This window comes from Procambarus clarkii, chromosome 60 (genome assembly GCF_040958095.1).
Source record: "Procambarus clarkii isolate CNS0578487 chromosome 60, FALCON_Pclarkii_2.0, whole genome shotgun sequence".
Taxonomy (NCBI): Eukaryota; Metazoa; Arthropoda; class Malacostraca; order Decapoda; family Cambaridae; genus Procambarus; species Procambarus clarkii.
In genome coordinates this window covers 12,329,240-12,353,226 of record NC_091209.1, presented here as the reverse complement: position 1 = coordinate 12,353,226, position 23,987 = coordinate 12,329,240, and the positions used below count along the sequence as shown (strand labels likewise).

General features: G+C 46.5%; 1 protein-coding gene across 5 annotated transcripts in view; it reads left to right on the top strand.

Annotated features, from left to right (window-relative positions):
- The window catches only part of LOC123751525 (discoidin domain-containing receptor 2), a 212,196-nt gene extending 189,453 nt beyond the window's left edge, over positions 1–22,743 (top strand). For all 5 annotated transcript variants that reach the window (XM_069307508.1, XM_069307506.1, XM_069307509.1 and 2 more), the window contains 4 exons: positions 2,352–2,531; positions 14,636–14,769; positions 16,923–17,133; positions 17,633–22,743. In XM_069307508.1, the coding sequence (XP_069163609.1) occupies positions 2,352–2,531; positions 14,636–14,769; positions 16,923–17,133; positions 17,633–19,335 (2,228 nt within the window). In that variant the 3' untranslated portion in view covers positions 19,336–22,743. The remainder of the gene's footprint in view (positions 1–2,351; positions 2,532–14,635; positions 14,770–16,922; positions 17,134–17,632) is intronic.
- Positions 22,744–23,987: the final 1,244 nt, after the last annotated feature.

Sequence of the window (23,987 nt, the reverse complement as noted above, 5' to 3'; positions counted from 1 at the left end):
AAGTTCTTAAGTTCCTATCCTACACTGCCTAAAATGGTAAGTAATTTAGAGATGGATTAATACATCAGAGACCAACACATTACCTTATGGGCCCCTGTCTCTCACCCTGATGGTCTCACCGTCTCCAACCCGGACCCGGGATGACCCGGTCCGGCTCGCGAACCCTGGATGACCCGGTCCGGCTCCCGTACCCCTGGATGATCCGGTCCGGCTCCCGTACCCTGGATGATCCGGTCCGGCTCCCGTACCCTGGATGACCCGGTCCGGCTCCCGTACCCTGGATGACCCGGTCCGGCTCCCGTACCCCTGGATGATCCGGTCCGGCTCCCGTACCCTGGATGATCCGGTCCGGCTCCCGTACCCTGGATGACCCGGTCCGGCTCCCGTACCCTGGATGACCCGGTCCGGCTCCCGTACCCCTGGATGACCCGGTCTGGCTCCCGTACCCTGGATGACCCGGTCTGGCTCCCGTACCCTGGATGACCCGGTCTGGCTCCCGTACCCTGGATGACCCGGTCTGGCTCCCGTACCCTGGATGACCCGGTCTGGCTCCCGTACCCTGGATGACCCGGTCTGGCTCCCGTACCCTGGATGACCCGGTCTGGCTCCCGTACCCTGGATGACCCGGTCTGGCTCCCGTACCCTGGATGACCCGGTCTGGCTCCCGTACCCTGGATGACCCGGTCTGGCTCCCGTACCCTGGATGACCCGGTCTGGCTCCCGTACCCTGGATGACCCGGTCTGGCTCCCGTACCCTGGATGACCCGGTCTGGCTCCCGTACCCTGGATGACCCGGTCTGGCTCCCGTACCCTGGATGACCCGGTCTGGCTCCCGTACCCTGGATGACCCGGTCTGGCTCCCGTACCCTGGATGACACGGTCCGGCTCCCGTACCCTGGATGACCCGGTCTGGCTCCCGTACCCTGGATGACCTGGTCCAGCTCCCGTACCCTGGATGACCCGGTCTGGCTCCCGTACCCTGGATGACCCGGTCTGGCTCCCGTACCCTGGATGACCCGGTCTGGCTCCCGTACCCTGGATGACCCGGTCTGGCTCCCGTACCCTGGATGACCCGGTCTGGCTCCCGTACCCTGGATGACCCGGTCTGGCTCCCGTACCCTGGATGACCCGGTCTGGCTCCCGTACCCTGGATGACCCGGTCTGGCTCCCGTACCCTGGATGACACGGTCCGGCTCCCGTACCCTGGATGACCCGGTCCAGCTCCCGTACCCTGGATGACCCGGTCCAGCTCCCGTACCCTGGATGACCCGGTCCAGCTCCCGTACCCTGGATGACCCGGTCCAGCTCCCGTACCCTGGATGACCCGGTCCGGCTCCCGTACCCCTGGATGACCCGGTCTGGCTCCCGTACTCTGGATGACCCGGTCCGGCTCCCGTACCCCTGGATGACCCGGTCTGGCTCCCGTACCCTGGATGACCCGGTCCGGCTCCAGACACTTGACCAGTCACTCTGAATTCTGTGGGAGAAGAGAAGAGAGAAGATCCATGAGAGAAGCTAGCAATACAATCCCGTACCGGCTCGTCTGCAGCGGTTGCAAAATTTTGATATAAATCAGAGGTTCATATCATAATTTTAACTCTAGAAACTCTTGTTAAATTTCCATCTGTATGTGTCACTTGGCTTTCCCCCTGTCACCTCCCGAGGGTGTGGTCATGGAGAGTGAACCTCCCAGATGCTCGCATATAAGATTGCTTAACATACGGTCGGTAAGTGATTACATCTAGTAGTAAGTTACAAGTGTTTCCTGTCACCTTGGTGCGTATACTTTAAGATCTCGTTACGACAGGATGGTGGCAGCGTTAGTTTAATAAGTTTTCTCTGTTTAGTATTTCCTTGAAAACGTACCTTTTTGTTTATCGCGAGAGTACCCCATTACCCTCAACTGGTTAGGTAGGTTAGACTAACAAGTCTAGTTAGATTAGACTAACAAATTGGTTCCCCACCAAACACACACCGAAACTACGACGTTGATACAACGTTCGAACAAGTTTTAACACCTCCTAACCAGTTATAACAACCAATATAGCAAGTTGTAGCAACGTTCTAATACGTCATAAACACGTTAAGCCAAGATGTAACAACTTTATTACAAGTTGTAACAAGCGGAAAATAGAGACAGTTACGGTTTGTGTTTCCAGGGTTAGACGTTTTAAGGAAATATACTTCAGAGCTCCAGGAATATACTTCAGAGCTCCAGGGTGTGTTAACCACCAGTGTTATTCAATATTTCAGTTCATATATTGAATATTACATTGAATTTCAAATGGGAGCCGTACTGGCAGAGTGGTTTCACTTGATAATTATCTATATTTTCCCCTTCTCTCCTGCAGATGGACTGGTGTCGTACACGATGCCTGAGGGTGACCCCCGAGGGGGGGACTACAACCTCCGTGACCTGACCTACGACGGGTCACGTAAGGGCGGCTGGCTCTCTGGCGGCCTGGGTCAACTTACCGACGGGGAGACGGGTCACACCAACTTCCGGGTCGATGCCCTCGGCCGTGGCAGAGGTAAGTCTTACTCTTATTAACACCCTCGGACGAGGTAGGGGGTGAGAGAAGCAAGTAATAAAATCCCATAACTGCTCGTCTGCAGCGGTTGCAAAATTTTGATATAAATCAGAGGTTCATTCACTGCTTGAAATTGCACTACTCATTTGACTGTTGAGCGGAGTCTTCATCTATCTTCGTGTCATTCGTGGGCAGCTGAGACACGGAAGTTACAACACAAGACGCTCAGCCATTGGAGAATAACTCTGCCTACCACCACATCATGGACATTTGTATGAACAGAGATCCATGGCTATTTAAGATCCTTCCAGCAAGCATAAGAAATATTGCTTGTACTATAGTGGTGGTGTTCAATAGAAAATGAGACACGTCCCTATAGGCAGTGCCGGTCCAAGCGGGTGTCTGTGGCTATGTAGGCTTACTGGCCGCTTCAATGATAATTATCTGGAGAATGTCCTAAGCCTGTATGACTGTAGCACAAGCCGCTCTAAACAACAGCCTGTTGGATCAAATTATCACACGTCAAGCCTGCCCCAGCTCGCGCTTGAAGAGTACAGAGGAGCTCAAGAGACTCGACTCTAGGTATACGGCGGTATACCTGTGGTATACCTGTGGTATATAGCGATCATTCATTCGAGAGATCATGTCACATGCCTACGTGGATGCTCCGACCCCCCCCCCCCCCCTTCCTCACCCAGATGACTCCAGCTTCCCAGTGTTGACAATGAGTGTAAAAGGGCATTAGTTCCTCGACCATATTTCAAAGTGAGTTGATATGGGATAACATCTCTTGTAATATTCAAGAAAGATCATCAATAATACTATTATTGAACCCCCGTTGTTCGTGCACGCAAGGAGAGGGAAGGGAATTATCAGGGGGAAAGCACTAAGCCATTACGACTATATAGCTCTTGGAAGGGGGTCAGAATAAGGATTTGGGATGGGACGGAGGGGGGAGGGGGTAGGAATGGTGCCCAACCACTTGGACGATCGGGGATTGAACGCCGACCTGCATGAAGCGAGACTATCCCTCTATCGTCCACCCCAGGTGACTGGACGGAGAGAGAGACGAGGGGGGGGGGGGAGGGAATAAGGTGAAGAATCCAATTTTCACAATAAATACAAATTTTGTAAAATATATTATGGATCCCGAGGAAGAAATTGCCTGGGAAATGAACAGTATCGACAACATTTGACCGAACTGAATCACATCCTGGTTAGGTTAGGTTAGGAAGGGTTGGTTATGTTAGGTATTGACATTGTTATATGTCAATACGTCCATATGTAAGTAAAACGCTACAATTCGTATCTATCTATCAATCGCTTCCCCAAAAAATGATCAAAGTATTCCCCTCAGAAGAGAGCCCCTCAGAAGAGAGGTCTTGAGGGACGGGGAGGTCTACCCACTATAGACTGATATTCACCATTTCTTAAAAATTTCTGATGTCGCTCTCAGGGGCGTGTGTGTGTGTGTGTGTGTGTGTGTGTGTGTACTCACCTATATGTACTCACCTATATGTGCTTGCAGGATCGAGCATTGACTCTTGGATCCCGCCTTTCGAGCATCGGTTGTTTACAGCAATGACTCCTGTCCCATTTCCCTATCATACCTGGTTTTAAAATTATGAATAGTATTTGCTTCCACAACCTGTTCCTGAAGTGCATTCCATTTCCCCACTACTCTCACGCTAAAAGAAAACTTCCTTACATCTCTGTGACTCATCTGAGTTTCAAGCTTCCATCCATGTCCTCTCGTTCTGTTACTATTCCGTGTGAACATTTCGTCTATGTCCACTCTGTCAATTCCTCTGAGTATCTTATACGTTCCTATCATGTCCCCCCTCTCCCTTCTTCTTTCTAGTGTCGTAAGGCACAGTTCCCTCAGGCGCTCTTCATACCCCATCCCTCGTAGCTCTGGGACGAGTCTCGTTGCAAACCTCTGAACCTTTTCCAGTTTCATTATATGCTTCTTCAGATGGGGACTCCATGATGAGGCGGCATACTCTAAGACTGGCCTTACGTAGGCAGTGTAAAGCGCCCTAAATGCCTCCTTACTTAGGTTTCTGAATGATGTTCTAACTTTTGCCAGTGTAGAGTACGCTGCTGTCGTTATCCTATTAATATGTGCCTCAGGAGATAGATTAGGTGTTACGTCCACCCCCAGGTCTCTTTCACGCGTCGTTACAGGTAGGCTGTTCCCCTTCATTGTGTACTGTCCCTTTGGTCTCCTATCTCCTAGTCCCATTTCCATAACTTTACATTTGCTCGTGTTGAATTCTAGTAGCCATTTCTCTGACCATCTCTGCAATCTGTTCAGGTCCTCTTGGAGGATCCTGCAATCCTCATCTGTCACAACTCTTCTCATCAACTTTGCATCATCCGCAAACATCGACATGTAGGACTCTACGCCTGTAAACATGTCGTTGACATATACAAGAAATAGAATTGGTCCCAGCACCGATCCTTGTGGTACTCCACTTGTTACTGTTCGCCAGTCCGACTTCTCGCCCCTTACCGTAACTCTTTGGCTCCTTCCTGTTAGGTAGTTCCTTATCCATTCTAGGACCTTTCCCCCCACCCCCGCCTGCCTCTCGAGCTTGAACAGCAGTCTCATGTGCGGTACTGTATCAAAGGCTTTTTGGCAGTCCAGAAATATGCAGTCTGCCCAACCATCTCTGTCCTGTCTTATCCTCGTTATTTTATCATAGAATTCCAGAAGGTTTGTTAGGCACGATTTCCCTGTCCAGAACCCATGTTGATGTTTGTTCACAAACCTAATGTTCTCCAGGTGTGCAACCAGTCGTAGCCTAATTATTCTTTCCAGTATTTTACAGGGGATGCTTGTCAGTGATACAGGTCTGTAGTTAAGTGCCTCCTCCCTATCTCCTTTCTTGAAGATCGGCACGACATTTGCCTTCTTCCAGCAACTGGGCAATTCTCCTGACATAAGTGACTCATTAAAGATCATTGCCAGAGGCACGCTGAGGGCCTGTGCTGCTTCTTTTAGTATCCACGGTGATACTTTGTCTGGTCCAACTGCTTTAGTTGCATCTAGAGTTGTCAACTGTTTCATTACCTCCTCTGCTGTCACCTCTATATCTGATAGTCTTTCATCTAGGGTAACCCCTTCCAACAATGGGAGCTGCTCAGGCTCGGTAGTGAACACTCCATGGAAACTGGCATTCAGTGCCTCGCAGATTTCCTTGTCACTTTCAGTATATGCCCCCTCTGTCTTCCTTAGTCTTGTCACTTGGTCGTTCACCGACATTTTTCTTCTTATATGACTGTGTAGTAACTTAGGTTGTTTTTTCGCTTTGATTGCAATATCGTTCTCATAGTCCCTTTCCGATGTTCGTCTTATGTTAATGTAATCGTTCCTAGCTCTGTTGTATCTGCTTCTGTTGTCCTCTGTTCTTTGTCTTCTGTACTTCCTCCACTCCCGCCTGCTGGCCATTTTTGCTTCCTGACACTGTCTATTAAACCATGGGTTATTATATTCCTTCTTATTTTTTCCCTTTACCGTTGGTATAAATCTCTCTTCGGCCTCCTGGCATTTCTGTATGACTAGGTCCATCATATCTTGGACTGTTTTTCCTCTAATTTCTTCCTCCCACTGCACTTCACCCAGATAGTCTTGCTGCTTTTGTGTGTGTGTGTGTAGGGGTAAGATGGTCGACGGCCCGGTTTTGCCCCTTGAGGGACGGCAGGCGGAGAGGTGTTTGGAATACTTGTGAAAATACCGAAGCCAAAATCCTATCCTGCAGCATCCTGGAGGGATGAAGTCTTCCAAGACGAGGCACTCTACACAAACCCAACTTTCTCCATTTTAGAATGGTATATTTTGCCCCAAGAGACGAGTGGTCTATTTGGCAGTGTTGGTGATGGTGTTTCTTCATTGGTTATACCATGAGGGTGCATCCTGTATGTGTGTACACTCATTGGTTATACGTTGTATCGCATCCCGCGTGGTAGTAAATAGGTTCAGTGAATAGGTACCTGGGGGGGGGGTTGCTGCTTTTGTGGGCTGTACTCACCTAGTTGTTATTGCGAGGGTTGAGCTCTGGCTCTTTGGTCCCGCCTCTCAACTGTTTATCAACTGTTGTACAGGTTCCTGAGCCTATTAGGCTCAATCATATCTACACTCTAAACTGTGTATGGAGTCAGCCTCCACCACATCACTTCCTAGAGCATTCCATTTATTAACCACTCTGACACTGAAAAAATTCTTTCTAACGTCTCTGTGGCTCATCTGGGTACTAAGTTTCCACCTGTGTCCCCTTGTTCGTGTTCCACCCGTGCTGAAGAGTTTATCTTTGTCCACCCTGTCAATTCCATTGAGAATTTTGGGAAATTCGCGCGTGCGTGCGTGTACGTGTGTGTGTGAGAGAAATAGGTAGCAGATATAATACAGGAAAAATGTCAGGAGTCAGCACATTTGACAATCGATGATTAGAAAAGCGGGGTCCAAGAGCTAACAGCTCGATCCTGCAGGCACAAATAGTAAATACACCCACACAAGAAATGAACTACGCAGTGATGGGGTGACGGCCGACTCCATACATAATGTCAAATATAATTTTGGCACGAGCCCAATAGGCTCATCAACCAGTATGCAAGTTGATCGACAGCCGAGAGGCGGAACCGAAGAACCGAAGCTCAACCCCCGCAAGCAAGCAAGCAAGCAAGCAAGCAAGCAAGCAAGCAAGCAAGCACACACACACACACACACACACACACACACACACACACACACACACACACACACACACACACACACACACACACGAAATATTAACCCTACAAACAGAAGGGGTCCCAGGGAACCACCCACCTCTCCCCTGCACACAGCGCAGGGAGACTGGCAGGTAGGAGCCACGCCCCACCTGGGCAGGTAAGAGCCACGCCCCCACCTGGGCAGGTAGGAGCCACGCCCCCACCTGGGCAGGTAGGAGCCACGCCCCCACCTGGGCAGGTAGGAGCCACGCCCCACCTGGGCAGGTAGGAGCCACGCCCCCACCTTGGCAGGTAGGAGCCACACCCCCACCTGGGCAGGTAGGAGCCACACCCCCACCTGGGCAGGTAGGAGCCACACCCCCACCTTGGCAGGTAGGAGCCACACCCCCACCTGGGCAGGTAGGAGCCACACCCCCACCTGGGCAGGTAGGAGCCACACCCCCACCTGGGCAGGTAGGAGCCACACCCCCACCTGGGCAGGTAGGAGCCACACCCCCACCTGGGCAGGTAGGAGCCACACCCCCACCTGGGCATGTAGGAGCCACGCTCCACCTGGGCAGGTAGGAGCCACGCCCCCACCTAGGCAGGTAGGAGCAACACCCCCACCTGGGCAGGTAAGAGCCACGCTCCACCTGGGCAGGTAGGAGCCACACCCCCACCTGGGCAGGTAGGAGCCACACCCCCACCTGGGCAGGTAAGAGCCACGCTCCACCTGGGCAGGTAGGAGCCACGCCCCCACCTGGGCAGGTAGGAGCCACGCCCCCACCTGGGCAGGTAGTGTCGTGACGCTGAACCCCGGTTCATTCCGAACACAGCGATTACACAACACATAACACCTTGCCTCAGCAACCGTTACTACCACCGTGTACTCCTACACACACCAGACCCTTGAGGCGTACCACTAGGTTTGTACTGGAACACAATGAATGAACATATGGAAGGTATTTAAAGGCCGTCGGGTTTTGTCATTTAATTACAAAGAATAGACCGACAAATAATAACATATTAACATACTCTATTAGGTCAATACACTTCCAATACCCATAGACCACTTGACCTCCGCGATCACCACACACACTCGTAACTTCCGCCTAAGTCCCTAATACGGAATGATTACTACAACGCTCCACACCCGGTTAGTCTCTCATTCAATACTCACATACTGCAGACTTAACTTGGTCACTAAGATCACATCAGGTTCTCGCATAGCTGTCTGCTACACTTCGCTGCTGCCACCAACGGAGATCCAGAGGACTTCTCAGTTCAACTCCCACAATCAGACTGCCTCCAGTCAGCCATGGCCTCAAACATTTCACCACGCCTCTTGAGGAAGGTATAATCCGATTAACCTTATCCCTAGAGCGGTAACCTTGATCCTAGAAGCCTGACGAAGAATAATTCCTCTTTCCAGGAATTATTAATTTGGCTAAACAGCTTCGGTCTTAATCCATTGACCTTTCTTAGATATGTGATCCATAGTCTGTCTACTTAACATGTACTTCCAATCATCATTCGTTAAGTGTTGTAGTAATGATCCTCTAGCTAATAATTCCTACTAACTTGTGGATTACAACAGTAGGAGCCACCCCCCCACCTGGGCAGGTAGGAGCCACGCCCCACCTGGGCAGGTAGGAGCCACGCCCCACCTGGGCAGGTAGGAGCCACGCCCCACCTGGGCAGGTAGGAGCCACGCCCACCTGGGCAGGCCGACAGGTAACATCTCTCAAGACGTTTACCTCATGAGTAACGTCCACGAGGAGTGAAACCTTGCACCTGGCCTCGCCCATAGAAGAGTTCTCCAAGATGTGTTTATGAGTTAGGCGTTCCCTTAAGCGCTCAAGTTGTACCATGTTTACTAATGACTTGGAAATTGCTGGATGCTGGCTCTCCAAAACCTGTGTTCGCATTCGACTAATATATATATATATATATATATATATATATATATATATATATATATATATATATATATATATATATATATATATATATAATATATATTTATATTTAGATTCAGATTCAGAATCTGGAGACCAGATTCTTTGGGTTAGCCCCATCAAAATTTGCATGGGGAATGGTCTAGGGTGTGGGACGGACATAGGCTGGTCATTGTAGGGCTAAGTTAAATGCCTTATGAAATATTACCACTTGTAGATTCCCCCCCCCCCCCCCCCGCCGCCGCTTTTCATGGCACCAAGGGAAGGGAAGGGAAGGGAACTATTAGGGGAAAACTACCAAGCCATTACGACTATATAGCACTTGGAAAGGGTCAGGATCTGACCCCTTTTGAACAAACACATTCTCACTTCAAAATCACTTGGATCATCAGGGATTCGATCTTGAGCCTTGAAAATAGGACTGTCATCCTATCAACACACTCACTGGCGGGACCAAAGAGCCAGAGCTCAACCCCCGAAAGCACAACTAGGTGCGTACTAAGACTTCTTCTCTACCGTAAACAAGATTTAAAGTATTGTTTATTTTGAAGTTAAAATTGTTGATTAATCAAGCAAGACGAACAGAGGTAAACAAAACATTAACCTGTCCCGTGAGTATTCAATATATTGTATTAAATATATATATTTCAATAAATATATGTAAAGTCGTTGTTTATTTATTAAAATTTCTTAATTTTATTGATCCTGGCTACATGAAGAATTAGTTCTTAATCGGAGAACTAATTCTTGATATAGCGGAGAGAACATATTCCTCGGTCAATACATCTATGTCTCTCTGTCTCTCTCTCTGTCTCTCTCTCTCTCTGTCTCTCTCTCTCTCTCTCTCTCTCTCTCTCTCTCTCTCTCTCTCTCTCTCTCTCTCTCTCTCTCTCTCTCTCTCTCTCTCTCTGTCTCTCTCTCTCTCTCTCTCTCTCTGTCTCTCTCTCTCTCTCTCTCTCTCTCTCTCTCTCTCTCTCTCTCTCTCTCTCTCTCTCTCTCTCTCTCTCTCTCTCTCTCTCTCTCTCTCTCTCTCTCTCTCTCTCTCTCTCTCTCTCTCTCTCTCTCTCTCTCTCTCTCTCTCTCTCTCTCTGTCTCTCTCTCTCTCTCTCTCTCTCTCTCTCTCTCTCTCTCTCTCTCTCTCTCTCTCTCTCTCTCTCTCTCTCTCTCTCTCTCTCTCTCTCTCTCTCTCTCATCCCTGCCTCCCTACCTCCCCCCCCCCTCCCTCCCACAACAATGCATATATTAGCGCCTCTCTTCTCCCGTATTGCATCACGCAACGAAACAATAAGAAACCAAGTGAACGAAAAGCAACGATGAAGTGTGAAATGTGAGCCGTGAAAACTATCCTTAAATCCCGCAGTTTAGAGCCAATGACTCAGGCGGAGAACGAGGCGGGTGGAGTCTCCCCTTAAGCAGTATTTTTCGTTTGAAATATACATGATGTAAATAGCGAAATATATCAGAAAATATAACGAAGGAACAGATTCATAAATATGTTTTAAAAAAGTATTTATTATTAAATATATTATGTTAATATTAAAACAAAAAAAATAAAAGTCCTAGATGAACCAAATGGAACTGGAAATTGGAATAGAAAAATAAACATTCTAGGAATGTATGTAAATTTACGAAATGTGTTTGTTGTCGAGGGAGTCGGTGAAGACAGTGAGGGTTATATTTATATTTGAAGAATATTAATAGGTGAGAATGTCTATTATATTATACGCTTCCTAATAGAGAGCGTGTTGCCCGCTTAAATATAAGAGGCCCTCTCGTTATTTGTTGATTCTGGCGCAGGTTGTGCACGAATTATTGGGAGTTTGTCCACTATGGTACAGAGGTCACGGTTCTTACAGGACCGCGTTCGATCCCCGATGGTGTGTGTGTGTGTGTCTGGGAACTATTTGTCCATTTCTCATTCACCTATCACTGCTCCTTGTCCTGATATCCTAGTCGCTTGTCTTGATATCCTAGCTGTTCGTCCTCATAACCCAGGTCAGTGTTCTCCTTTCCATGTGGTGTATAGGCATGTTGGCTTAGGACTTTTCCCTCATGATTACTGTCTCTCTCTCTCTCTCTCTCTCTCTCTCTCTCTCTCTCTCTCTCTCTCTCTCTCTCTCTCTCTCTCTCTCTCTCTCTCTCTCTCTCTCTCTCTCTCTCCCTACCTCCATTCTCATCACACTTGTGTGTGCTATCCGGCCAGCCTCCGCCCTCAGCGCTGGCAATACGTGGAGTCATTAATGTCTTCTAGCCGGCTCCTAAGTCCAGCTCGTATCAGGCTATCTGGTCCGCTCACTAATATCCCCCACCTCGTAAAGTCTTTCAAGCGTTCAAGTCTCTCTCCTCTCACTCTCTCCAACACTGCCTTTCTGAGCGCCTATAACCGCCCTGGAGTTCTACCTAATATCCTCCCCTACCTATATCTGCTTGCCAACTTACCTGTTCGCTAATTGTACTACCTGCTCGTCTACTTACCTACCTATCTACCTACTTGCCTAATTAACGTACCCACCTGCCTGCCTTTCTACCTCCCTACCTATAAATCAACTATCCTGATTTTTTTCCCCTCACTATCAGGATGAGTGGTAGAGTAGCTGCTGTCTGGATGGATAGGATGGATAGATGGATGGATGGATGGGTAGCAGGATGGATGGATGGGTGGGTAGTATGCCGACTGCCTTAATTGATGTTAGGAGTTGTCTGGATAGATGAAATGATGGTTGACGTCCCGTGTGGATGGAATGGTTTGTTGATTGGAGGGATTGGAGAGCGAACAGATTGTTGGGGGGGGGGGGGGGCGGGGATTGAGGGAGAGGGTTGAGGGAGGGCGGTGGGAGACCAAAGGATCTCAAGGGAGGGGTCATCTTACCCAAATTTATGCATCACAGTGAGCGTAACTCATCCTTAACACCACTTCACGCCTCGTGCTGCCTGCTTAGAGGGGTGGGGGGGGGGGGGGGTAGGGGGTGGTGAAGGTGGGAGGGGGTGGTGGAGGTGTAGAGTAAGGAGGGGGTTGACCGGGTGTGGACACAAATGACCCAACACGAGAGAGAGAGAGAGAGAGAGAGAGAGAGAGAGAGAGAGAGAGAGAGAGAGAGAGAGAGAGAGAGAGAGAGAGAGCGAGAGAGAGAGAGAGAGAGAGAGAGAGAGCGAGAGAGAGAGAACATCAGTAAAACACAGACAACACTCAAACAAACCATCTAATTTTTTTTTACGTTTGTACGTCTTATTAACCCGTACAAAACGCCATCAAAAAATAGCAGCTCACTCAAATCCACGTTTTCCATGCATTGTTACGCGAGGTTAGGTAGGTGGGTTGGGTTCATGTCTTTCAGGTTAGGTTAGTGCTCTCTATTTTGTACCTTGGAAATGGGTTGTAAACACACAAATGTAAAAATTTCCAAACTAATTTTTAAATTTGCATTGAAAATTTGTAGATATACTTCAATGGTGAGATGTTATTAATGATTCAAGGGAACAATGGTACCAAACAACAGCTAAGCGAAATCGAAATTGTTAAATTAGATTGTGTACAGGAATCTGGGAATCATTATTATATAAATTTATATTTGCCCACGAAGGGCGAGATTACTGGGCAGCGTCACTCATCCTGTGAGTGGACACACCGCCATAGTGACAGTATTGGGCAGCGCCACTCATCCTGTGAGTGGACACACGGCCATAGTGACAGTATTGGGCAGCGCCACTCATCCTGTGAGTGGACACACCGCCATAGTGACAGTATTGGGCAGCGTCACTCATCCTGTGAGTGGACACACCGCCATAGTGACAGTATTGGGCAGCGTCACTCATCCTGTGAGTGGACACACCGCCATAGTGACAGTATTGCGCAGCGCCACTCATCCTGTGAGTGGACACACCGCCATAGTGACAGTATTGGGCAGCGTCACTCATCCTGTGAGTGGACACACCGCCATAGTGACAGTATTGGGCAGCGCCACTCATCCTGTGAGTGAACACACCGCCATAGTGACAGTATTGGGCAGCGCCACTCATCCTGTGAGTGAACACACCGCCATAGTGACAGTATTGGGCAGCGCCACTCATCCTGTGAGTGAACACACCGCCATAGTGACAGTATTGGGCAGCGCCACTCATCCTGTGAGTGGACACACCGCCATAGTGACAGTATTGGGCAGCGCCACTCATCCTGTGAGTGGACACACCGCCATAGTGACAGTATTGGGCAGCGCCACTCATCCTGTGAGTGGACACACCGCCATAGCAGCATGTACAACACTCCCCAATAGGAAGAAAACCTGCTGGGTTGTTCATCCTGTCACTTCAGTCCATCCTCCGAATAGACAGTACGTTTTAATACTAAATGTAATAAGTACAATCCTGACTTTCGGCATAGTACATAAATACACTTAATCGCCAGCATCGCACCAAAATATTGTGAATATTAGAGTTTACCTGAAAAGCTGTATAGAAAACCACGACCTAACCTATCCTTGGGAGTGTAGGAGGACACGCATGTAAATAGCATTTATTGCTTCTTAATTAGAATGAGTAATTAACCTATAGCTATATTGATATTACAATTTTATAAAGCTAATAAAACAAAAGTAAAGTCTTTCAATAAATAATAAAGTAAGTCAGAATATTTTCAAATTTTGTATAAAATCTCTATTGTTTAATAAAACTGAAAAATAAATTCTTTATATTTAAAACTTGTGTATATAGAATTGGACATGAAAGCTTCAACCTACAAATTTCGAGTGTATTAACAGAAAATGTAACAGCACAATTAAGTGTTTTGATGTACTATGGAGACAGTCAGGAATGTACATATTGCATTTAGTATTAAAACATACTGTCTATTCGGAGGAAGGGTTGTCACTTGTACCCAGACACAGCTGGGACTTCCTTAACTGTCTTAAGTGAACAGCTTATCAAACAAGAAGATTTAGCCAACCCGTAAACTTACGTGAACTAGCGGGTGCAAAATGGGGTAATCTGTTAAGAACAGTATCTATATTTGACATGGTGTTTTCCTAACTTAAATAATGTGAGGTTTATTACTCGGCTCATAGTTCTAAATGTCTCTTAAGATGAGCAACAATCTCTATGATATCCGTCACTCTCACCATAGATTTTCCACCTACGTTGCTCGGATATTGTTTTTATTTCGAATCTCCATGGATATCTGTATCGCACACGAATTCTTGCTATTGCTGATTTCCTCCCCTTCGTCCATTAATGATTGGGATTGCCAGCTGCAACCACGTTGTACCAGCGTTCAGATTCACTATTAGTGACCGAAAGCTTAGAACACAATGCTTATTTCTTCATAATATTTAATTGTATATATTAGATATTTTAACGCTACAGATGAAACCATCTAGAGTCAGGAGATCACAATGTAATATTTCTCAGCGCTCTCTCTCTCTCTCCCCACCCGTGGCGCAGGGTACGAGTGGGTGGGATGGAAGAACGAGTCCAGCCACACCCAGTTGGTCGAAATCACCTTCGAGTTCGACTCCGTCAGGAACTTCTCAGCTGTTCATATCTACGCCAACAACTTCTTCACCAAGGACACCCAGGTAGATATATAAGTAGATCATTGTTAATATCTTTATATATATAATATGCGAACAAGCGTGAATGGTCCCCAACCAATATTAGAATGTTGTTGTGTTAGATTTAGCTACTCAGAACGAAATGTCCATGTAGCACGGGCTATGATGAGCCCGTAACAATATTAGAAGAACAACTCTCCTTATATACCGTTGGTCCGACAGGTGGTTGTAGGCGGAGTTAATTGCTTCACTGTGATTGGCTTATATTGCGAAATTTGACGCAGGTACACAAACAAAGAGTTAGAACTTGATATGGTGGAGGGAGGAGCCGCCGAGAGGTTAAGAGCTCAGGGATGAAGTCTTCCCAAACTGGATTTAGAACAATGAATCAATCCGGTAAAAAGAAAGAGAGTCAGTCTCCGATAACTTGGGTGTGTGTGTGTGTGTGTGTGTATTAGTCAACTGTTGCTACAGCTAATTCTTCCAATTATTAATGGAAGGGAAGGCACTGGCAGAAGAAAGATTAGTAGGTGTTTGCCAGTAATTGATGAGTTCGAGAAAGAAAAGTGTTTTATTGAATTAAAACAGAAAGATTGTCAAGCAGATAAGTCAGGCATGGGTAGGTTACACTAAATTGAAAGTGACAAATTGGTGAATACAGCAGCCTCTCTGTGTATATTTAATATTTATTATTTGCTATTTTGATCAGCAGACTCTAGCTATTAGCTCTTGGACCCCCGCCTATATAACCAATTTATTTTTCCTCTGTCTAAAATGTATTTTTTCCTGTGTGTGTACTCGCCTAATTGTACTCACCTATGTGTGTGTGTACTCACCTAGTTGTGCTTGCGGGGGTTGAGCTCTGGCTCTTTGGTCCCGCCTCTCAACCGTCAATCAACGTGTGTGTGTGTGTGTCGAAGGCTCGTATTAGAAATGAAACAAAAAATACAGTAAACAGTTTCAACAGTAGAAATGACAAAATCAAGCGTTGAAAGTCAATTAATCAAGCGTCAAGTGGCACAGCGGGGTTCAGGAGCTAACGCTCGAGCCTGCACGCACGCACGCACGCACGCACACACACACACACACACACACACACACACACACACACACACACACACACACACACACACACACACACACACACACAACACACAACACACACACCCACACCACACACACACACACACACACACACCACACACACCACACACACACACCACACACACACACCACACACACACACACACACACACACACACACACACACACACACACACACACACACACACACACACACAGGCTGGGACAAGTAGACACCAGTGGGCATCACACGAGTCACTCTTTAGCCCGTGTCATAGAAAACACGTTCATCTGATTGATGTCCAAGGAGTGTGTTCTGCTTGGCTGCCTTCACTACTTACAATCAACAGCGGGCTGGCTGCCTTCATCGAGTATTTGGCTGCTTTCATCGAATGTTTAACTGCCTTCACTAGGTGCTTGACTGCTTTCACTAAGTGCTTAACTCCCTTGAGCGAATGACAACCCTCCAAGTTGACGAGAGGCGGCTTGCCTAACTAGCTAGGCACAGAGGAAATCAGGCTTTTTGAATGTCCTTTCATAGTTAAAAATGATTTGTGTGAAGGATTAATACCAATCAGCTCCTTGTATGTCAGATTCTGGGAAGTGTGTGTGTGTGTTTGTACATATGGCATGTAACTGTAATATGTATCAAGTACTAGTTATCTGCACTCACTGTGTGTGTGTGTGTGTAATATATATATATATATATATATATATATATATATATATATATATATATATATATATATATATATAATATGCAATGTCTCTCTGTCTGGCCAGTGTTCTTCACCCAGTTGTCTGTGTCTGGCCTATGTTCTTCACCCAGTTCTCTGTGTCTTGCCTGTGTTCTTCACCCAGTTCTCTGTGTCTTGCCTGTGTTCTTCACCCAGTTCTCTGTGTGGGGCAGGTGTTCTTCACCCAGTTCTGTGTCTGGCAGGTGTTCTTCACCCAGTTCTGTGTCTGGCAGGTGTTCTTCACCCAGTTCTGTGTCTGGCAGGTGTTCTTCACCCAGTTCTGTGTGTGGCAGGTGTTCTTCACCCAGTTCTGTGTGTGTGGCAGGTGTTCTTCACCCAGTTCTCTGTGTGTGGCAGGTGTTCTCGAGGGCGAGGGTGCTGTTCAGCGTGGGCGGGGAACACTACCACGAGCAGTCAGCTGTTGAGTTCGAGTACGTGGTGGACCGGATCTTCGAGCACGCCCGCAACGTCACCATCAGACTCCACAATGCCGCCGCCAAGTTCGTCAAGCTGCAGCTCTTCTTCTCCCTCAGGTGGATCCTCATCTCCGAGGTCGCCTTCGACTCAGGTCAGTCTTTAAGGGTTACTGATGCTATTGTTGCGGTTCAAACCACTTGGACTGGTTGGTACAGCGACGGCCTCGTTTCTTGCAGGTCGGGGTATGGATCCCCGACCGTCTTAGGGGGTTGGGAGTCATTCCTTCCCTCAATCCTATATCAGATCTTTGTCCTCATGTCCCTTCCTAATGCTGCATACGCGTTGTGGCTTCGTTTTTTTATCCTGATACTTGGTACTCGTTCATGTGCCTGTTTGCCTTCGGAGTTATTCATTCCATCATTCCTTTTGATTCATTCCATCACTCTAAAAGCTGTTCACCAACTGAATTTGTTACAGCTACATGACAGTAAATAGATTTTTTTACATCGGGTAGACTAAACAACGGATGGTAAACACACGCTTTTAACATTAGCGGGAATTATATTTCTAAGTTGGCTTTGTATTTTGGGCTATGTTTCTGCATGCTAAATTTCCTGTAAGAAGCAGTGAATTTTATGATTTCTTTGCAGTGCCCTGTCGCTGTAACCTAACGGAAGAAGGAGAGGAGAAACTAGATACGGTGGAAACACTGAAAGAGGAAGAACAGATATTCGAGTCCCGAACACATCTTGCTCCTGCCACCCCAGATGCCTCACATTCAGGGCTGCTGATAGGTGGATTGGTGACTCTGGCTGTAGTGTTCGGAGTGGTGCCTCTGGTGCTGTGTCTCCTCTACTACCGAACAAAGCTTCCGCTCGTTGGTGAGAAGCCTGAGACACCAGGCAACGTCGCAGAGAATCGCAAGGTCTCCATGAAGATGAAAGATCTACATATCAACCTGAACTTAGCCTCGGTATCCAACGGTTACTCCAGAGCAAACGGGAAGCTGTACGGACATGTGGCTATGGACGATGAGGCCGGCTCCTCCTTGTACCAAGAGCCTTACAAGATGCAACTCGCATGCAGTCAGTACAGTCTCAGTAAATCTGGTGGACTTTCCGACACGATTATCAAAAATCCTTTTCCACCGGAAACTGACGATTCTGTGGACTATGCTGTTCCAGACCTTAATATGACCCCTCCCCCACCCTTTTCCGAGGCGTACTCACCGCCTCTCCCGGTGCCATTCAGTCAAACTGTAAATCCTATAATACCCTCAATCAAAGATCCATCATCCAGTCCACCCCTTCCGCCCATCCCACCGCCTCCTGAGGAACATTACCTCACAGCCTCACAACTGTGCAAGGCTTCCAGTATTCAGGGCGTAACAGGCACCGTTATTTACACTGAAACGGAGGTATCGGATGACAACTACGAGAGACCAGTGCCAGAGTTAGCGCGGCATCGCCTTCACCCAAAGGAAGTTCTTGGAGGAGGGGCCTTTGGTGTTGTTCAGCTCTGTAGAGTCGATGACGTTGGACGCAATGGATCACGAATAGTGCTGATGAAGCAACTGCATTCCGGAACAAAAGAGGTTTTAAAAAAGGAATTTCACCAGGAAGCACGAACACTGAGCCACATTGACGACCCCAATGTGGCACGTCTGGTGGGCATGGTCACCAGGACGGAACCCTTGTGCATGCTAATGGAGTTCTTAATCCATGGGGACCTCTACCACTTCCTCAGAAGGCATGCGTCAGAGGACACCATTCTCGGTGGCTCGGGCTCGAATCGGCCTCTCATAAGTTATGGAAGTCTTATTTACATAGCCACTCAAGTAGCTTCTGGAATGAGGCACTTGGAAGCGATCAAGTTAGTTCATCGGGACTTGGCGACTCGCAATTGCTTAGTGGGGAGTGGTCTTAGTATAAAGATCTCAGATTTTGCCATGAGTCGTCCTATGTTTTCCAGTGACTATTACCATCTGAGTGAAGACCATGCGATGCTGCCCATCAGATGGATGGCGTGGGAGTCTATCCTCCAGGGCCGGTTCTCGACCAAGAGTGACGTGTGGGCGTTCGGAGTGACGCTGTGGGAGATCCTGACGATGGCCCGTCAGCAGCCCTACGACGAGCTGAGTGACGACGGCGTGCTGGAGAACATCTCTCACTGCTACCACGGCGACGGCTCTGGCATGATGGTGTTACCGCAGCCTCCGCTCTGCCCCCGCGAGATGTATGACATGATGACCGCATGCTGGAGACCCAACGACCGCCAGCGTCCCCCCTTCTGGGAGATCCACTTGTTCCTCAGGCGTAAAAACCTGGGTTACGCCCTCGACTACATTGAATAATGTGTTCTGGGATATTTTAATGTTTCTCCAGTGAACATTAAAAAAATCCGGTTTACTGCCCTGGTTGTTTAGAGCAAGGATGTCTGTACCTTATTCTTCGGCACTGTCAAATGGTAGATTACACCTCCGATTGCCTGGAAATTGCACCCTGAACTATAAAATCCATGGCACATGGTGTAGTCGTGATTAACCAGACACTAGCTGTGGTGAATTATAACATGCTCCCAAAAATTATCATGACAAGGAAAATTATAATAATTTACATTGCTTTATACTGCGTGATACGTTTATGGCAAATGTAGTCAGCATTATGAGCATATACAAATATGACGGTTGGTGTTACCAGTTCCCGACAGGCATGTGAGTGGAGTAACACGGTGCCACAAGCGGCAGTTATGAGAGGCTGACTTTGACCCAGTGTAACATGGTGAGGAATTTGAGTAATTTCAGATACAAACTGCAAATTCAAAGCTCATAATAGTGACAAAATTCAAAACAATGACTGTCGAAGTTGCAATAGAGGTACACATCTGCTACAGAGATCATCACAGCTGCCATAGAGTTTACGCGTCCCAACGGGCCTCTTCAGCAGACACAGTGGTTGACGAAGCAGCTGGGTGCCTCAAATTTCACTGGCAGTTACATTGCTAGAGTGCCAAGTGCCAACCCGTGAAGCAAAGACAGGTGCCAGCCAAAAAAAAACATTTTAAATCCGGTGGAAATATTAATTTATGAAATATTTCATGTATATTTGCGTTCCTCTGCTATTTGCCAAATGTTTCAGTTGACTAGGAAATTTGCCAAATAAAATACATGTAGCAGTGTCCTAGTTACAAAGTTATGTGATCTAACGTGGCTGTAATAGACATAAGGGTGAAAATAAAGGAAAATGGCATTAGATATGGTTACGTGAAGTGGCAGTATGAGTATAAGCATTGAAACAAACTGATCTCTGGTAATAATATTAACCTTTTTCCATTATATTCTGACGAATATTTAGGATCTTTTGAATGTCTTAAAGACAGTACTGAACAGTCTTCCAGGCATGGTGCTCTGGTTTGAAAATTAACTTTATTCATGTGCTTATATCTCCTGTGTTTGTCTCTCGTCTTCTCTGTCTCTGCTACATCACTGCTTATCAAAGTGGTACACGATTAGAATTGTACTTATTAGCAAACTGAATTGTAATACATTTTGAAATGGAAAGGTGAGCATTATATCATTTTATCTATAACTATAAATGAAAATGTCTGCGTCTGTCCAAGGCTTGAGGCTAGCGTCACTCAATATTTAAAATTAATTGCTATTGGGTACGTGCTGTGAACATGCATGGATCGGGTTTAGTATAAATGAAACGCGTGCCACTTGACATAGTGTTAAAGTGACGCCCCACAATGTGTCTTGCAATATCATGTAATAATCATATTAGATAGACTGTTTTTTTCTTTTAATTTTTCTTACTATAATGTAAAGCATTGCACACAGATGTCGGCAAAATTAACAAAAAATTCTATCATACTTTGCCTGCGATATCCCGTAATATGTTTTCATGATATCGTACTTTCCCCATACCCTTAACCCACCCATTCACTGCCTCCTAAGGGTCAACTCTCCATATACACCTCCCATGTTGCAAATGTGTTCACGCTCCCTACAGACTGGTGCAGAGGAGGAGACGCATACAAAGAGAGACATACAGAGAGATAATGAAAGACATAAATACACAGAGATAAAAGCACACACACACACACAAAAAACACAAACTTAAGACACACACACACACACACCAGGTCAACCCGGGCACTGCCGAGTGCTCCATCTAGTATAATATATAACCCATCTAGTATAATATATATTATGTTAAAATTAATAGTTGTTTAAATTCTATTTTGAGACTTCACCTGCAAGCCGTAATTCTCTGTAATTATGGCACGCTATACTAAGACTTGATGCATAACCCCCCCCCCACTCACTCAACTATCTCCCTCCACCCATCTCTCCCCCCTACATCTGCGAGTGCTTATCAGTCAAGAAGCTGGCACCGCACCTCGTGCCTAAGCCAAGGACTTTCAGAGGCACTTGAGCTCTTTACTGAGAACACAGCTGCTCGACTTAGTAATATGGCACCCCATACCCCCCTCTTTTAGCGTTTTCTAATTTAATATATTTTTTTATCAACATTCGGTAAAGACAGTCTTAAAGAAAATGAGAATTGTAACTCCGAGATCCTTTCTTAATTCCGTCTTGCATTTTGGTAGTGTCACGCGGAAGTGTTAATATATATTAAATGCTTTGCAGATGCAATATTTACAATATAATACAGTACGTAAGAATTCATCTAGTCATTTTTTTTCCTTTACATACTCAAAATTGATCAATACGCGCGAATGGGGAATATATATCTATCATTTATTACTGGTAAACAATTTTTGTATTTAAATAATCGTGTTGTGTGTAGATTTGAATTCGTATAAACAGTTAAGTTTCATGGGATCGAATTCCTCACAAAAACATAACATGGGTTCAAATCCTTCTAAAAATAAGAGACATTGGCCAGGATAGTTTCCTGAATGGATAACGTATGTTTGAAATGCTAATCACGCACTTGAATGGATTCGTATCTACCCTAACCCCCCCTCCCCCCCCCCCCCCCAACAAACAAAAGGCAGTAACAAGGATTCAGATTCCAGGTAACCAAATAACACATATGCAAAGAATTTGATCTCGCTAAAAATTAATCATTATAATCCGCAATGAAATCACCACAACTTGATGTATCTATGACTGGGGCAGTGGGGAGTCTAATCAGCTTCGCTGGGCGATCAAGGACGCGCGGGTTCGAGCCCCTCCCATCGTCCTGCTCCAAAGAATTTCGCATAAATGTTCGAATTTTTTTTAGTGCAGAGTATTTTAAAAAAATATATGTAAGTATTGCGCCCCAAAATTCAGGTATTAAAATGAACATTCTAACATCGACTACTATGTACCGTGCATCAGGAACGGTACATGTACCGTTAACGATCCATATACTATTACACACAGATATGTGTAATCGATTAAGGCAGTGTCTGGGATGCTCCGGGACGCAGGTTCGAATCCTCATCACGGCCCTTGTGGATTTGATCCATATACTGCACCATGTAGCGTATACCACTTACAATAGAGCATATAGTGTACCGTATAGCATACAAAATATACACTATACCGTATACACCTCTTCTAGCCTATGCCATATAACAAAAATAGGTATTGTATAAACGCTAAACTGCATAAAGTAGTTATAGATTTTTTTTGTAAATAACTGCATACAATTGTTTTTTTTTTGTAAATAAGAGGCATTTTTTGTATATTTTTACGTGTGAATTTTTTTGTACTGATGAGTGGTGAAAATAAACATTAATGAACATTTTTCATTGTTTCCTGTGCTTTTGTTAACGTTGTTTTGCTGTTTGAGTTGTGTTCTCCAGAAACGTCGTATATTGTACGTTGGTGCTAGTGAGGTGCTTCTTAAGACACGTGTTTTAAAATGGTGTTTTCGCTTTAATATTTTTTTAGGCTATTCTCGTTTCCAGATCGCCACTCCTGTCATGCCTGAGCTGTACCTGAAGAGGGTTCCGAGAGTTGTTCTTCTCCACACCTGTCATCACCACAACGTGACAACTACACACCTGCCATATGTGTATAGCCGTGTCAAAACCCTAAAGTCCAAATAATGTATACACAGAGGTGTACCGAGCTTCTCAAGGTAGAGTACACTAAAAAAATTACCTGAGTTCTGACGGCCGAGTGGACAGCGCTCGGGATTCGTAGTCCTTATGGGTACCTGGGAGTTAGACAGCTGCTACGGGTTGCTTCCTGGGGATGTGTAACAAAAAGGAGGCCTGGTCGAGGACTGGGCCGCGGGGACGCTAAGCCCCGAAATCATCTCAAGATAGTTCTGAATGTGAGAGTGAGGGCGGCCCTGCTGGTGGGCGGTGTGGGCGGCCCTCCTGGTGGTCGGTGAGGGCGGCCCTCCTGGTGGGCGGCCCTGCTGGTGGGCGGTGTGGGCGGCCCTCCTGGTGGGCGGTGTGGGCGGCCCTCCTGGTGGGCGGTGTGGGCGGCCCTGCTGGTGGGCGGTGAGGGCGGCCCTCCTGGTGGGCGGTGAGGGCGCCGGGCTGCCACAAACGTGACGGGCTTAATCCATCATCCACGTTTTATTCCTCAAACTCATTAACTGTTCGCTGGAGAACACGCAAGGGAGATTATAGTGAAAAGAGGAGGAAGAGGAGACGAGGAAGAAGAGGAGACAGGCAAAGAAAATGATAAGAGAAGGCAGGAGATGAACTGAAGATGAGAGAGGCTAAAATAGAGGAGACAGAGAGAATGAGAAAACACAAGAAGCGTACAAGGTAAGAGAAACAGGAAAACACGAGAATTAGAGATAATGACAATAAACATTGTCTGGTTTTCTGGTGGGAAAACTCTGGTTTCTGTATATATTTCTGTTTAAATTTTCTTCATAACGATTAGCATTTAACCAGTAGTGAGGTTAAAGGTTGGCCCCCGTTACAACGCTATGTTGACATAGTGACGGTATGTTGACATATTGACGGTATGTTGACATATTGACGATATGTTGACATATTGACGATATGTTGACATATTGACGGTAT